The sequence below is a fragment of the Castor canadensis genome, chromosome 12 (genome assembly GCF_047511655.1).
Source record: "Castor canadensis chromosome 12, mCasCan1.hap1v2, whole genome shotgun sequence".
In the NCBI taxonomy this organism is placed as follows: domain Eukaryota; kingdom Metazoa; phylum Chordata; class Mammalia; order Rodentia; family Castoridae; genus Castor; species Castor canadensis.
The window spans coordinates 64,475,411-64,492,331 of record NC_133397.1 but is presented as its reverse complement, the minus strand read 5'-3'; the positions used below and the strand labels follow the sequence as shown (position 1 = coordinate 64,492,331).

Here is a 16,921-nt window from a genome sequence, read left to right as displayed (position 1 = left end):
TATGTCTCAACACACTTCTAGTTAAACATTGAAAATTGAGATTTTATTTCAGGTTCTGTGGATTTTGAGTACAACTTAAATTTGGGAAGTTATCTTTGTACATCATTGTTAGTTTTAGAGAGAACAGGTGCATTTTAGGTCTAATTAAAGAAGCAGAGCTAGGATCTGGGGATGTAGCTCAATGGGTCAGTGTTTGCCTAGCATGCACAAGGCTCTGGGTTCAATCCCCAGTACTGCAAAGAGAAAAAAAGAAGCAGTGGTAGAATTGTTTTTAAGAGTTTCAGTAGGCGTAAATGTTTGTAAGGGTATCTAATTACTTTTTTCGAAAGCTATTTCAAACTTTATGAAATAGATTAAACCAGATAATCTTCAGGAAGGCCAGAGTCAGGCTTTGAGGCACAACAGCCAAGAAGAATATATAGATCATGTTTTGGGCCATTTGGAGCAAATACCCATTGATGGTGTCTCCCCTAAATATGGACACTACTGACTGCTTGCACCACTCTTGCTCCCCACCAGATGTCAGTGTCCCCAGCAGTGTCTCCTAAAAGCCTCTGACATGGCCAGAATAAAGGACTTTATTCAGCACTTTCTTCTTGATCAGTTTTCTGATCAAAAACTTAACATGAATGCCTCTTACTGGTAGACTTTAGGTCATTTACCTCTATCCTGGCTGCAAGAGAGGCTGGGAAGACATTTCTGGGTTTTACTTGGGGCTGTGGAACTCAACAGTGAAAATTTTTAAAAAAATACTAGGTGGTCCAGAAGTCTAGACTGTCTGCTCTGTAAGCCTTTTGTTCCTGTTCTGTGAAAAGATGTGTTTTCATCAGAATGCAGGTAACCAAGTGCACCGTTTAGCTCAGCTGACTTTTTGCAGCAGACTTTGTAAGTGAAGGAAATAATTACTGGTTTAGATTCCAGCCAAGTGACTTGTGACCAACCAGCACTTGGACTGGGGAAACAGCACTTGGGGAAACAAATCTGTTTTAGGGAAGTCTTTTGGTAGGTTACCTCATTTAACCCTTATTGTTGCCTAGGGAAGTAGTAGCAGTTGAGAGGTGTGCAGTATTTTAGTGTTTTTCACAAAAGTGCAGACAAATTCAAATAACTAATATATAGTAAGCTTTTTTGCATTGAATATGCAAAAATTCTGATGCTCAAGAGTGGTAAGAGTCTATAAAAATGACTGCAATTAAAAATCCAGCGAGGTAAAGGTGCATCCAAAGAGATGCTACGTAAGGAGTTTTCTGCTGTTAGCTCAAATGTAAATATTTTTATGAAAGGTCAGAGTAATCGTGGATTAATAAAAATTAAGATAAAAAAATCTCAAGTTCATAGCTAAAAAAATAAAGTAAAAACTCACCTTTTGTTCTGTTATAAAAATATGTATTTGAATTGTTACATTAGAACTCTTTTGGAAGGCCAAGACTGGTGAGAGTATCCAAAAAATGATTTCTATAAAAGATCAAATTCAAACTTGCGGAGCTCAAATTGCTAAACCCCTGTCGGTTATGTTCAATAATCACAGTGCATGCACTCTTTGTCCTATGCCATGCAGGGCTGTTGACAGATGACTAAAGCAAGAGCTTCATGGACCTTACAGACCAATGGAAAAAGACAAATTGATAGTTTTAAAGGGCTCTAAGTGTAATAAAAGTTTCAGGCCCTACTTTTTCTATGAGGTGGTCACAGGTGGACCATGGAAAAGACAACAGGCATAAGACATGAACAGTTGAGTCACCAAGCTCATAGGTTATACAGGAAGCTCATTTGGCATAACTTGTACAGGAAGGGGCCAGTAGGCCAGTATTCCTGAAGAGTAGATTTCAGCCGGACAGATAGGTAGATAGGGATTAAATCATAGGAAAGAAGTTCAGTTATTGCCTATAGGTAATGGGGACTGCCTGAAGGATTTTAGGTAGTAAATATTTTCATTTCAGATGATCTTGACAGCCATGTGGAAATGGGGTAAGGAAAGCAGGGTAGGGCAGAGACTCAAATGGTTGTCACAGAATTATGTGGTTATAGTTAAATTACTGGGAAAAGGAAAGTTGGAGTAAGCAAAAGTATCACTTTTAGTAAAAGGAAAAGATGAGTTCTACAAATAAAAATCTATGAGCTTAACCTGGGTTATTCAGTTACAAGTGACAAGCCATCTGAACTGGATTTAGTGCTCATTTCCAGCATTACTGCTTTCTTTGCACAAGCAAAGTCAAATCCCTGTCTCCTCTTAGCTCTCCTTTCTTCTGTGAATGCTTCATTTCCAAAGCAGCTCCATACTTCCTGTTTAGTATTAGCATCACTTTATTATTTTTTCTTTTTTATTATTCATATGTGCATACAAGGCTTGGGTCATTTCTCCCCCCAGCCCCCACACCCTCCCTTACCACCCACTCCGCCCCCTCCCTCTCCCCCCCACCCCCTCAATACCCAGCAGAAACTATTTTGCCCTTATTTCTAATTTTGTTGTAGAGAGTATAAGCAATAACAGGAAGGGACAAGGGTTTTTGCCGGTTGAGATAAGGATAGCTATACAGGGTATTGACTCACATTGATTTCCTGTGCGTTAGCATCACTTTAGTTCCAGACAAGTCCTTGGACCAACTCATTGAGCTGGCTCCCATCATGTGATCAGCCCTAAACCAATTCCCATCTAGTTAGCCAGACCCTGGCGATGTGTTCACTCTTAGAGCTGGGGAAGGGTCTGTCTCATCCCAACTGAATAGTTTGAATAGCAAATGATGGTTCACTTCTGGGGAGAAAATTTTTTGACAGTTTTAATTGTGACATTGACACCAGTGAGGAAAAATTTAAAGTTAAATTATCCCTAGCCACACTAACTGTAGCTTTAAAAAGTCAAGCAGAAAATGTCTCTATTAACTAATTTGAAGGAGAAATGATGAAGGTTGGTACATAGGAGTCACTCAATTAACACTGGAATGACTGAGCATATTTTTAGTTAAGTCACTTAAAAGGACAAATGTGGGTCCAATCGCTCCAGGTGCAAGGCTGGAGGACTGACTGCATAGGCTGGAGTGCAATGGTAAAAGCTGATGAATCCTTCAGGGTAGCACGAGACCACATGCTGCAAACCACTTCAGCTAGGGAGAAAGGGCCTGGTCCAGTTTGGGCCTTGACTTGTCTGACAGAACTCCAGACGAGGGCGGGTTTGCTGGCCTTACCCATTCCTCAAGGCATCAGCTTCCCTACGTCGTGATTCCAACCTAGGCCTCTGTTGGATAGTGTCATTTGGCTCCTCAAATTCGGGCAAATCCAATTTGAATTTGTTGTCTCCCTCAGCCCCCATCTAGCCCACTGCCCAAGACTAAAAGTTGGGAGCAGTTGTCACCCCCACGCCACCCATCCCTCCTGCCTCTGGTTTAGTTCAGGCCTCTCATGCCTCACCTGAATACTGCAGAACCCTGGCTCCAAACCCCGCTTACCCACAGAAGCCTGGGAGAGCTGTCTAAGACGCAAACCGGAGAGCCACTCTCCCGCCTAAATTCCTCCACGAGTCCCATATGTGGAGGGATTGGGACAAGGAAAGTCTGGCGTTCCTAGCCGCGGAGAAAAGCGATTTTGAGGACGCAGTGGTTGAGTCAGGCCCTGGGAAGCCGGCGAAGCCACAAGGTGCTGCTTTTCTTCGCCGGCGGCGAGGTCGCAGAGCAAGGACGTCGCGGGGCGGGGACGTCGAGGGGCGGGGACGTCGAGGGGCGGGGCCGGGAGGGCTGCGGGCCTCCGGGCAGCAGAGGGCGGCCTCGCCCGTGGCTGCAGTCCTTGCGCCCGAGCTCTGCGCCTTTCGACCGCACGGCGACCTCGGGTGGCGGGCTGCGTCAGCCGGGTATGGCTGCATGGTGCCCGGTGGCGGCAGCGCCTCTGCTCCGCGGGAGCAGCGGGGTGAGCGGGCTGCCCTCCCCCGGGCAGAGCTGCGGGGGAACCCGGGCCAGCTGCTGTCAGGGCTGGAGGGCGCGCCCTGGGGTGGGGGAGGAGTGGGGGGCGGCGGACCACCCCTTCCTTCCTCTCATTCATTAATTTACCCCTTCCTCACTCCACGCCGGGTGTGCGGAGGGGAGCCGCCGCCCTGGCGCCTTCTGGGGGTGGGTGCTTCGAGTCTGGGTGGAGGTGGGGGGCCTGCGGACAGACACATGGGTAGCCAGTACAACGGGCACAGGAGAGAAAATTGGTTTACGGAGTGGAAAACTTCGGAGTCCAGGCGTGGGTGCAGCAGGCGTGGGTGCGCAGCACTGCGGAGGGGTCTGCGCCCTGGGACGGTCACCCGGGACCTCTGACCTTGACCCTCCAAAGCCTGCTGCTGAGAGAAGCCCAGCAGAGGGCACTCCCCTCGCACTCTCCTAATTCTCTTTACCTTTGTTCTGGCTTAGTTATACTTCAACTCATCCATTTCTTTTTCCTCTCACTTTCCTGTTGATATCTTGAACCTGCCTCTCTTCTTCCTACCCACGCTGGGAGTTCTACCGCCGGTGACTGTCAGCGTGAGCACTGGTCATCTCTGGATTTTGTCAGTCTGTTAACAGGAGCCACCCCATGGGCCTGCAAAGATGATAGACTTCTCCAAGAATTCTGCAGTGCTTACTACCCGCACCCCATAGCAGTTGCCCACTCTGCTTGCCTTCTGGCCTTTGCCCCTCAAGGTTCTATTCCCAGAAACAACTCCAACTCCAACCCTGCCATCCCACACAGTCAGACAGACACATCAAGTGTCTGTCTCTCTGTTGAGCACACAAACCTTCTAACTCCAGACCTTTCTCCTGACCTGCATTTCAACTGCCTGCAAGACTTCGTTGCCTATGCCCAGTGGGCATGCCCCTAATCTGCTTATTCAATCATTCATCCATCACCAGGTGCTTTGGAGTGCCCGTCCTTAGGTCAGCTCTGGGATGCTGCTGTAGAAGGATAGACTCCATCTTGGCCAGCAGGTGAAAGAGGAGTGCACAACCCTGAGATTCTATAAAAGCACCCTGCTCTGGGCCATCAGAAAAGGCCTGAGGATAGGCAGGACTAAGAGGTGATGGGTGGCACCTTCAGCACCAACACTTGCTAACAGCCCTGGTACTCCCTCACCTGCCCCACAGTGCCAGCAGGAACCAGCACCTGGTGCTTCTCCCTTCCTAATGCCTGTTATTGGTGTCTCTCCTGCCCACCTGCATAAGCCACTGTTTTCTGCAGCTTACTGTGGTACTGAGATACCCAGATCATATCACCTGGAGTCATACTATTCAACAACTCCAGGTTGAGAGCTGGCATTCAAGACCTGACATAGGCTGTTTTCAATCTTTCCTTTCAGAATGTGCTTAGTCAGCCAAGAGGCTGCCAACCTGATTTTCTGTTCCTTTCCTTCTAAGGGTTTAGATGTACTCCTTCCCGAGCACTGGCTTCCCATGATTGCCATCCAGGAAAGTTTGTGGGTAGGGAGAGGTTGTCAATTGTGAATAATCTAAAAGTGTCCCTTCTTCAGGTCATTTAACAAAATGCTTCCTCTTCTCCCCAGTGAGAGTTAGTGCATTGTTGAGGGAAGGGAGCTGGCAGTGGGTCACAATGCTAATCAGGCTTCAAGGATGGGTAGAATTTGGCTTCACTGGGTAGAACAGTGAATGGTCAATGCCACAGTGGCCTAGCAGGACAGGTCTGAGGGAGGCTGCTAGGCCTCTCCTTTGGCTGTTCATCTTACTGATAGATCCAACCTTTGGCACATTGTTTAGTGCCTCAGTTTCCTCACCTATAAAACTTGTCAGAATAGTGTCTCACAGCTCTGTTATAGGAGTTAAATATCTGATGAAGTAGGCCTGGGGCATTGTTGTCTCTAGAAACAAAGTGAGTTATTTACAATTGGCAACCCTACCTCTCCCAAAAAAGAATTAGGGGGTCCTGACACCACATAGCCCCTCTGACATCCTGTGACTCTGCTGGTGAGGGCCAGGGCCTGTCTCACTGGAGAGTGGCCAGTGGGGTCTAAACTGGCCTTCCCAGGGGTAGCATCATCTCGTGGTGTCATGGTCCTTTTCTCTGTTCTGTGGCAGCTTCCTCTTCTCCACTGTGTCTGTCGGATGTTTGCCTCCCAGACTGAGGGGGAGCTCAAAGTCACCCAGATTCTCAAAGAAAAGTTTCCTCAAGCTACAGCTATCAAAGTCACTGACATTTCAGGTAATTCTCTCATCCTCCCCATGGAGCTCTGGTAAGATTTTTGTCTGTGGAGGGACGGAGGGCAAGGGACATGGAGGAGGGAACTTGCTGCCAGCAGCTTCTCAATGTTTATTGCTTTGTGACAAATAGAACTCAGCCTCTTGGATCTGGTAGGGTAGAGGTGGGGATTCAGAAATACTGAGGGAAACTGGATACAAGGCTCCCCTGAGATAGCTCAAGATGGCCTGCCTGGCTATGCTGGGGTGAGGTCCCTTAGTCACCCAGAGCTCAGGTCCACAGTCTCATTTGACTGTGAGATAGGCCTTACTTTAATTTCCCCACATTCTTCTTACCCTAGAATGGTAGAACTAGAATGGGCCCCAGGCAGGTTTTGTCAACAGCCCTACTTTCCCCACAAGCAGACAAGTCTAGAGAGGCCAAAGGACCTTTACAGACCTTCCCAGGGAGGAGACAATAGAATCAAAAACAGAACCAGGACACAGAGCAGACTCTGTGCTAAGCCCAGCTATTAACTAGCCAGGTCCTGCCTTCCTCAGGCAGCTACTGCACCTCTAAAGTTCAGACTGGCTGTATGTCAGGAGCAGGCTAGAGAAACAGCTTCCTTACCCACAGCAGGCAGAAGATAGACTTTTATCTAGACACATATGGGAAACTGCAGAGTTGTAGGCAACTAGATAGGCGTCAGCCTGAATCTCCATACCTAGATGCGCTAGGCTGCTGTTGCCATGAGGGCTCACTGCCCTCATGAGAGCACATTTACACTGTTTGAGAGAACATTTAGAAGTAGATTCTTCTGGGGAAACTAGGAAATAACTAATCCACAGGACTGGTGCATCAGTTGATGGCTGAGGTGGACCTGCGCCAGGCCCAGGGCAGAGTTGGAACTTGACCCTCTGTGTGGTGCTACCCAGTCCTAGACAAACAGAAGAAAGTCAATGTGAGATATATGAGATATAAGATATATATTGGTTTTCAATCTCAGTTCCTGATTCATAACTTTCTCCCCAAGACTGATCAGAGAAACTAGAATTTCTCTTTCCAAGGCAGATTATTACAAAGGCAGGAGAATCATAAGTTTGAGGCTAACCTGAACTACATATTGAGACTACATACCCCACCTCAAAAAAAAAAAAAAGAAAGAAAAAGAAAATCTGATTTCCCCTACATTTCTGTCTTAGAACTAGCCATAAAGTTCTCTGATGCAAACACCCCTATTTCAGAAAGAGCCCTGCCCCATACTCTGGAAGAGGAATGCTGCATTGAGGCCCAGAAGATTCTGGATAGGCCTTGCTGGGTTTCCCCCACCTGGTCTATTAATAGTCATGCCTATGTAATGAAGTCTCCCTAAAAACCTGACAGGACAGGGCTTGGAAAGCTTCAGGGCAGTTGAACACAGGAGGTTTCTGGAGGGTGGTGTGCACCTGGACACAGCATAGGAGCTCCATGCCCCTCTCCCATGCCTAGCCCTATGCATCTTTTCATCTGTACTCTTTGTAATATCCTTTACAATAAACCAGTAAATTTAAGAGATTACCTGAGTTCCATGAGCCACTTGATCAAAAAAAAAAATTAATTTTTTGGCAGTGCTGGGATTTGAACTCAATCTCATACTTGCTAGGCAGACACTCTACCACTTGAGCCATTTTATTAGCCCCCACTTGAGCAATTAATACCTCCCAAGGAGGGAGTTGTAGGAAAACCCAGTGGGTCAAAAGCACAGGTAAAACAACCTGGAGTTTGAGACTGGTATCCAAGACCAGGTAGATAATGTCTTAACTGGATTAGATTCGGAAGACACCCAGCTGGTACAAGATTGCTTGCTTTCTGGTGACGAGAAATTCCCCCACCTTGTGAGGTCACAGAAATGCCAATGTTGTGTGTAGAAGGAGAAACTGAGTTTGAGTGATTTTCCTTCTCTGTCTTCATTCACTGGGGCCAGGAACCTGGGTATAACCAAAAATGGACTCCTAGAGCACATTATAAGGCAAAACAAAGCCTGTTACTTCTAATATGGTGGCCAGTGTTCCCAGTGCAGGAGACAGTCTCTTGCCTATGTGCCAGTATAGCACATGTCATCAGCCCCAGCAACAGCTCTGCAGCTTGGGCAGGACTGATTGGGCCCACCATAAACTCTGCCTGGATGACTTCATAGGAAGCCTCCTCTCACTGAGGCGGTTCTGTGGACCAGGAGGGCCAGAGACCACCCCAAGCAGCTCTGAGCGTAGCATAGTTTTTGTCCCTGGCTCTCATGCTTCCTTGATCCATCTGTTCTTTTGGATAGAATTACAAACACAATTTTCAAACCAACTTTTAGGATATTTTTGCACTTTTAAAAACAGTTGCAGGTCCTTTGGAAGATGGAATACTGAAATTCAGTCTTTCCCACCTTCCATGGCATTTTTTGGCCCATTAAAAGGAAATAATCTACATTCCCTATGCTTTCCGTGCTCGTGCCTTATCTTTCCTGCCCAAACATAATAATCCTGGGTAACACATTGGTCTTGCAAAAGGGAAAAGCACATTTGGGTCGAGACAGCCTGCCAGGAAAAGTAAGTGGTCAGATCAAAGTCATGATTTTTTTCTACACATCTTAGCAAGCTTTTCTTTATGCTGAATAAGAATATCCAGACCTTCTTTGGAATTTACAGTACTTGAAGGACACCTGGGACTGTGGCTGCCATGCTTAATAATTGAAACCCCTTTGACTCATGTTTATTTTAGGAGGCTGTGGGGCGATGTATGAAATTAAAATTGAATCAGAAGAATTTAAGGAGAAGAGGACTGTCCAGCAGCACCAGATGGTTAATCAGGTCAGTGGAGGGAACAGTACTTCTTGGCCTCTGGGCCTTCAGCACCTGAGGGCCTGCTGAGTGGCCTAGTGGTTTTCACTGTCAGTCCTAGGAAAGAATAGTGTAATACTGCAGTCATGAGACAGCACTTGAGACCTGATTAAAATATAATCTGGGCTTCTCTGGAATGACATTGTATGCAAATGTGGATTTTACTCAAAATTGAAAACAAGCCACCCAATAGTTACTATTTGTTTTTTCTGTTTTTTAAGACCAGTGGCTTAGGATGTATGTAGCCAAGGCTGGCCTTGAATTCTTGATCTCCTGCTTCCACCTCCTGAGTGATGGGATTACAGGCACGAACCACCACACCCTGCCCTAATGCCTTGTGATTTCACATATTGAGAATGGGCATGCTAAAAAATACACATTTTTGTAGAATTCTTTTTTAGCCTGTCTTTAGGATTGCTTGCAGAATACTGATGCACAACATGACCAAAAATGGCTCCAGCTACCCCAGACCCAGTAACAGAACATTTGGGGCCTTGAACACCATGTATAATCAGATGAAGTTCCATTTATATATTCTGTATGTTTATTACTTATTTATTCATTTACTTTGGCAGCACTGGGGTTTGAACTCAGGGCCTCACACTTGCTAGGCAGACACTCTTACTGCTTGAACTACTCTGCCAGCCCTCTTCATGTTTAGTTTAGTTAGATTTTATATCAGCTTTGACTCTTTGGCCTGTGTCTATAAACCTGTGCCCTTCAGCAGATTTGACATCACTCCAAAAGGACTTGTGCACTGTGAGCTAGTGTAACTATTGTAAAGTACCGCTGTAGCCATCAGGGTCTCCTCAGTGACCCTTCTTACATTCAAGTGTCCTGCATGCCTTTGTTAGGATTCCCTCACCCTCTGCTCAGACTTCCCACCTGGCTGCTGCTTGCTGGCGTCTGCATCTGGACCTTGACCCAGATTGGATCTCCCATCTACATCACTCTTCCCTCAAGTCAAATGCTGCCATCTGCCCCTTTCAACCTGTCAGCCCTTTGTGGGCTGATTCCCCTGTGCATGCATCTTTGGTTTTCTCATGGCCCTATCCCTTCACCTTGAGCCTGGCATCCTCAGCTGTACAGCCAGCTGGTGGCCTGATGAGTGGATTGGGGCAGGACAGCAACCACCTGACTCCTCCAGACTCTCTTCCACCCCGGGTGATTTCAGGGATTGGGTTTTGTTCTCAGACCCACAGACTGCCTGCCATGACTGAACACCCAGGTGCTGTTAATTTCCCTGCATCCCTCAGCCTGAAGCCACAGTTGCAAGTGGCTAAGGATGCAGGTTCTGGAGCTGCTGACCATGTTCCAAATCTGAGCTCTGCTAATTTCTAGCTGTGTGTTCTTAAGCAAGTTATCTGACCTCCCTGTGCCTCAGTTTCCTAATTTAACACAGGTACAGGAACAGTACTTGCCTCAAGGGGTTGTTGGTAGGACTGGTGATAAAGTGTACAGAGACTACTGAGGACAATGCCTAAAACACTATAAGCCCTCAATAGATGTGAGCCACCATCACCATCATCATTGTCATCCACACTGTCTGGGGTAGTGAGGTGGGATGGGGGAGATGGATGGGGATGACATTCCATTATCACTTGCACCATCTTGGGCTCAAGGTGTCCTCTGGGCCCCTACAACAACATGTACTTCCCCTGGTGGCTCTGACCTGAGTGGATGACCCTATCACTTGTTTGTTGTTCCCCTAGAGAGCAGGCTCCATGTGGGCTATATTCCTGACACCTAACAAGGGACCTAGCACAGAGAAAGAGCTTGGTCAGCATGTTGTGAGTTTGCCAACAAGGACAGCTGGCTTGTGTTTGCCAATTAATTTATAGAGTATTAAATGTTTAGTATCTGAAGGGTATAGCACTTTGGGAAATTCACATCCTGGCACTGGTGTGTTTTAAACCTGGGATGGCTGCAATGTGGCTTCTTCTCATGGTCCTCCTTGCCCAATACCATCCTGTCTCAGGAAGCAAAGGAGAAAGGCCCCTGAGCCTGATCTTCAGCTGGGCAGAGACCGTGATAGCCACTGCATGTTGTTAGGGCACTGATATGTGTCCCCTCTCCCCCAACCCCCAACTGATGTAGTCATGGGCATTTTCAGATGATTAAGTTGGGGATATTGGCTTTGATAAGAGTCATGTGGAATGAACAAAAATGAAACCTCATTAAGATTAGGTCTGAGCTGGGTGCTGGTGACTCATGCTTGTAATCCTAGCTATTTAGGAGGCAGAGATCAGGAGGTTCACAGTTGGAAGCTAGTTCAGGCAAGTAGTTCATGAGACCCTATCTCAAAAATATCCATCACAAAAAAAGGGCTGGCAGAGTGGCTCAAAGTATAGGCTCTGAGTTCAAACCCCAGTACCACACACACACAAAAAAATTAGTCTATTGGCCTGAAAAGGTCTGAGCTGGGACCTAGAATAGCTGTGCTCAGGACAGGTTCTAATAGGCACCAACCTGGGAGTGACCAGACTCTGCTGCCTAGGCCTGCTCACCATTTCTGAGCTTCCTAAGCTTGTCTTCAGGATCAGAGTGAGAGTGGGGGCCTGCTGGGCCTGGGCCAGGGGTGAAGCTTTCCTCATTGGTCTTGCCTGGTTACTCTCAGCTAAGTAGCATTCATCCTTGTACCTAGAATTAGATACAGCTCAGAAGGCTCTGAAAAGGGTGCCTGGCCCATCTGATGCTGGAATCCCCTCCCCAGCTTCTCATCAGATATCCTGTGTGGATGCCCCACAGATGGGGAACCCCTGTAGGCACAATTCACATGTGCTCTTCATGTAGGAGTGGACACTCCTGTCTTTGGGACCTGCTGACACATGACACAGAGCTCAGCCTCTCCTAGGCCCCACAGTTCATCCCTACACTTTGGAAATATTTGGTGAACATTTGCTAAGGACCAGGCATCAGGGAGGCAGGATTAAAGGGACTCCTGCCAGGAGCACCTCCTCATCTATCCTGCCCTTTCTGGGAGGCATAGCTGCATGTGGGTAGCTCTTGAGTTGTGCAGAGGTGGATGGAGCGAGCTTTCTCTCACTCCTGTTACTACCGAACCTAACTGGGGGCGACGGGAGATGCAGAAAGGACAAAGGATAGACAGATAGAAAGTTGGGGCCAGTTGTGTTGGGCGCTCGGATGGAGATGCACAACAGCCTCATTGCTTCTTTTCTCTATTATTCTCCTCATTTACTCTGCTTCTCTATTTTTATTCTTTAAGGCCTTACTCCTTTATAATTCTTTAAAACCTTGCTTCTAAAGTCTTTCTTTAAAACCTTGCTTTTCTGTTCTTTAAAGAATCTTTCCTTAGACTTGCACTGTCCCATGTTCTCTCTTTAGTTTAGATTTTCTAAAGCTTATGTATAAAAGTCTCGGTGCAGACTTACATTGTCCCATGTTCTCTCTTTTTAGCTTTCTTAAAGTCTCCACCCTCAGACTTGCAAACAAACACAGCTGACCTGTCATTCAGCAACAGTTCCCTCGAAAGCTGCCAACCAACTATCAATCCCTCTTTACCAATTCCCATTTGGCAATTCCCCTTCAGCAATTCTTTTCCCTTTAGCAATTTCCCTTCAGCCAAAAACCCCCATCAAAAAACCTCCCCCATCCAAATGCCTCCCATCCTCCTTCACCAAGTCTTTTATATCCGGTGGTAAACAAGGAGGTGGAGCAATGGGTTCTCAGGGAGGGGTGTGACGTAACAGGAGAAACCTGCATTAAACAATTTAGGAAAAGCAGCTGCTCAGCATCTTACTCTTGCCCTATTCTGCAGCTGGGGCTGTGCCGAACTCAGCCTGCAGAATATTGAGTGCTTATGTCCTCATAGGCTTCTCCTACTCTACTCCCCACAGGTGTGACCTGAGCCAAACTTTCTTATGGTGAAAAGATTGCCTGAGTCAGCACCCCTCTCCTCACACCTGGCTCTGAATAGAAAGGCACATGCAGGAAGGCAGTGGTAAATAGCCATTGCCCCCTTCCCTCCTGGCTCTTTTATGTCTGCCACTCCATCTCCCTCTCTAGGGGCATCTCTGCCAATATCTTTCCCCCACTCAGAACCCTTCAGTGGGTCCCCCAGTGGCCCAGAGTCCAGTAACCCTTCCTAGCCTAGAATTTGCCATCCTCGGTGTGACCTGCCTTATGTGCCTGACTTGAGGCTGCACTTTCCTCAGGGGAGCTTCCCAGACTCAACTCATGTGGCTCTCTGGGACTAGGTGCCCTCCCCTTCCTGCCCATTTTACTAGCTGTCCTGGATGAGGTCCTTCTCTGCCCACTCCATGGCCAGGAAGGTAGGGATGTCCTTTCTATGGATGCCACAGCTGGACAGAGTGGCTTGTTGTGTTACAGTGCCATTGCTGTTGGTGTGGAGCCCATTTTCGTGGGCTGTGTTACTTTTCATACCTTCTTCATCACTGTCCCATACCTTTTCCTCTGTGTCCCCAACATCCAGTATAACACTGTGGGCAAACATATTCACCTTATCCTTAGCACTTTGGTCAAATCATTTTCCCCATCAGGGCCTGTTTCCTCAACTGTAAAATGACCCGGGTGATCTTGAAACTCTCTGTGGATGTCACTGTAACATTTGATACCATGACATGAGTTGGGAAGCCTTCTGGGGGCTGCACAAAGAGCAGGGAGGAGGCATTAGGAAGGGAACATGTGTAAGGCCTGAGACTGTAAAGCCCGAAGTTTCCTTGTTTGAGGACCTGACACCTGAAGTTGTGATTGGGCCCTCACCTAGCTAAAGAGGCTTTAAGGGAGGGAGGCTGGATGTAGCCCAGGTACAGATACAGACACAGCCTCTAGAGAGTCCCTGAGCCTGCAGAAAGCAGAGAAAATAGGAAGTAGGGAAGTAGTCCCCCCCAAGCCCTTGAACCAGGGCTACTGTCTTTTGTTTTTTTTTGAAATTTAATATAGCACTGATCACATGTATTAAGATTCTTTTTGTTGTGAAAGAGACTAGGTTAAAACTGGTATAAGCAAACAAAAATAATTAATTAGCCCAGAAATAACCTGATTTCTGTTCTAGCATATCTAGATTCAGGGTCTTAAATAAGTTCATCTGCTTGCTCTCTCATGTTCTCCCTCACTCTGAGCTCTTAGCCTCTCCCATGTGTTGGCCTCATCTTTCTTGTGAAGATGGGCTTTCTCTCTTTGATAGGGAACATGACCCTCAACCACCACCTAGTGACCCTAGAGATGAAGCTCCACTTTGAAAAATCCCAAGGGAGATTCTGATTGGTTCAGTTTGGGTCGTGTTTCACCCAAGGCTGATCCACTGGCATATAACTAACTCAGGATCAGGTAATTGGTCCCACCAAAAGGGCACAGTTAAACTAGAAAAGGAGCCATTCCCCAAGAAAAGAGAGATCACTGTGCAGACTGAAAAAAAATGTCCACTCCACTATGATGATCAGATTTTGGTTTAGTGTAAAGGACTATATCTCCTCCCCTGCACTGACTCTAAATTCTAGAGGGCTAAGCCTCCTCTAATCCTTTGTGCCTTCTCTTAGCACTGCAGGGGCTAAATATCTCTTTAGCTTGTTCAAGTCTCATAATTCCTTTGTGACTTTGTTTCCTGATCTAAATTAAATTGTGGAATTTGTAGATTGGTGTGGTTTTTTTTTTTAAAGAGCAGCCTGAAGGTTCACTAGGGGAAAAGATGAAAAGTTATAGTCCATCCATATCATGGAACATGATGCTGATACCAGATGCCAGAGAAGGACACCCTGGATACCTGACATGGAAAGGTCTCCAAGACAGATGGTTAGGGGAAAGCTAGGTGTAAAATAATATGTTTGAAATGTTAATCATTCGTGTTTTTATTTATTTATTTTTTTAATTTTCTAGGGAAGGTAATAGAGCATAAGGAGGCTCTGTAAGGGCTGCTTCTACAAATCCCTCAATCATACTCTACTATGCCCAGTCCTAGTCCATGTCACCTCCACACCCCCACCACCACCAGAGGCCATACAAAGATATGCCTGATAGAAGTGGGCCACTTGTTGCAGAGTTCTTCAAGGGGAGAAAACAGCAATCTGCTCTTGCCTTCAACTCCCTGCACAGGCTGTTTACTCAGTATTTCCCACAAGGGAAGAAACTCTACCACCTTACAAAAGCACTCGCCTTTCTTATTTTTCATTTGTCCCACCCAGAACTCAGACCTCTGGCAGACAGCAAAGCAACTACAACTTCCACAAGTCCAATTAGTGCTGAGATGGGAGTGGCTAAAGGTGGGAGGTAAAGTAAGCTTCCAGGAGGAAGGAGGTGGTCATTGTTGGGGCTACACCCCAGCCCACCTATTCCTGGAGGTGAGGTTCACTAAACTGGAAGATGCCTGGCAGTTGGAGACATCTCACAGGTTGGAAGTAGGAGATGGGGGAAAGCTGCAGGGTTTGGTAAGGATAGGAGCAGACCTTCCAAACACGGGGAAAGGCTTTCACATTCCTCTCCCTGCACTATCGATGACCAGGGCACATTTATGTTTTTGAAAGGTAGCAGGGTGGAATATATATTCGTACTTGCTTGAATATGCATTATTAAATCTCTGTAAGGATACACATGGAACTATTTGGGGATGGGAGTGGGAACTGAGGCTTGGAAGACATATTGGAAGGGAGACTTTACCTTATGTCCCTTTATTCCTTCTGATTTTTAAGTTATTTCTTTTTCTTTTATTCTTTGTTCTTTTTTGAGAGGTCTCACTTATGTTTCCCAGGTTGGGCTCCAACTTTTGAGCTGAAGTGATCCTCCTGCCTCAGCTTCCCAAGTAGCTGGGACTATAGGCATGTGCTACCATGCCCAGCTTAGGTATTATTGATTCAAGAAGAAAATAATTATAAAAGAGGCGGGGCATGGTGGTTTGCACCTGTAATCCCAACTATTCAGGAGGCAGAGATCAGGAGGATTGCAGTTCAAGGTCAGCCTGAGCAAAAAATTAGTGAGACCCTGTCTCAACAAGTAAACCAGGTGTTTGGTGTGTGCCTGTGATCCCAGCTAAGCAGGAGGTCATAGATAGGTGGATTGTGGTCTGAAGCCAGTGCTAGGTCAAAATGTAAGACCCTGCCTGAAAAATAACCTACAGCAGAAAGGGCTGGAGGTGTGGCTTAAGTGGTAGAGCAACTGCCTAGCAAATGGGAGATCCTGAGTTCAAACTCTAGTACTGCCAAAAAATTAAAATAAGTAAAACTGCTTAAAGTATGTGTATAGTCCCCTTCAGTTATAGAGCTATGTAAAATACTCTGTAATCACTGTCAAATACAGAAAACATGATGATGCTCTCTTACTCAGGCACTAAAAGAAGAAATCAAAGGGATGCATGGCCTGCGGATATTTACCTCTGTCCCCAAAGGCTGACCAGCCCTGGCTGCGAAGATGCTGCTGCCTAAAGCTTTGGATGCACTTCACTGACAGCATTCTTTCTGAGGCATTTGTCAAAAAGTTTTACCTATTTTTGTTCATAGACATTTCTGTATTATAATTATAGAAGATGTGTTATCTATTTAGATGGTAATTAAAAGCCACTGACACCTAACACTTGGAAGGGTCGTAAGTAATGCTTCAAGTTCTTTATTTCAGAAATCTTTTGTTCATTTGATCAAAGTGATCATATCTCTGGACAGTTCTGTCCTGTCCCTGGATGCAGCACAAGGGCCAGATTTTTGTCTTATAAAGAAGTTTTCTTGTTTCTTTCCCTTTATGAAACTGCTCAGACCTCTTAATCTTACCAAAAGAAGGAAAAGATCCTGTTTTTGCTGTTCCTTTAGTTTAACACTCTCTTGCATTTCCCTTCCAAACTTCTCCCAGAAATGACTTGGGACTCTTGGTTTCTCACACTCTGGAGTGGATTTGAAGATTTGGGGGTGCCTAGGTCCACTTCCTGCATTTGAAGGTCTCCCATGCTCTGCATTTTG

At 46.3% G+C, this 16,921-nt stretch overlaps 1 protein-coding gene and 1 non-coding gene across 2 annotated transcripts; one reads left to right on the top strand and one right to left on the bottom strand.

Annotated features, from left to right (window-relative positions):
- Positions 1 to 3,739: 3,739 nt before the first annotated feature.
- Bola3 (bolA family member 3) lies at positions 3,740 to 16,542 on the top strand. The gene is made up of 4 exons (XM_020166427.2): positions 3,740 to 3,897; positions 6,039 to 6,162; positions 8,884 to 8,972; positions 16,299 to 16,542. The coding sequence occupies exons 1-4, from the start codon at positions 3,844 to 3,846 to the stop codon at positions 16,362 to 16,364; spliced, it is 333 nt and encodes a 110-aa protein (XP_020022016.1). The 5' UTR covers positions 3,740 to 3,843; the 3' UTR covers positions 16,365 to 16,542.
- Positions 15,385 to 15,511, bottom strand: LOC141415242 (small nucleolar RNA SNORA71). Its single transcript, XR_012440240.1, has one exon. It is a non-coding gene; the product is annotated as a small nucleolar RNA SNORA71 (small nucleolar RNA).
- Positions 16,543 to 16,921: the final 379 nt, after the last annotated feature.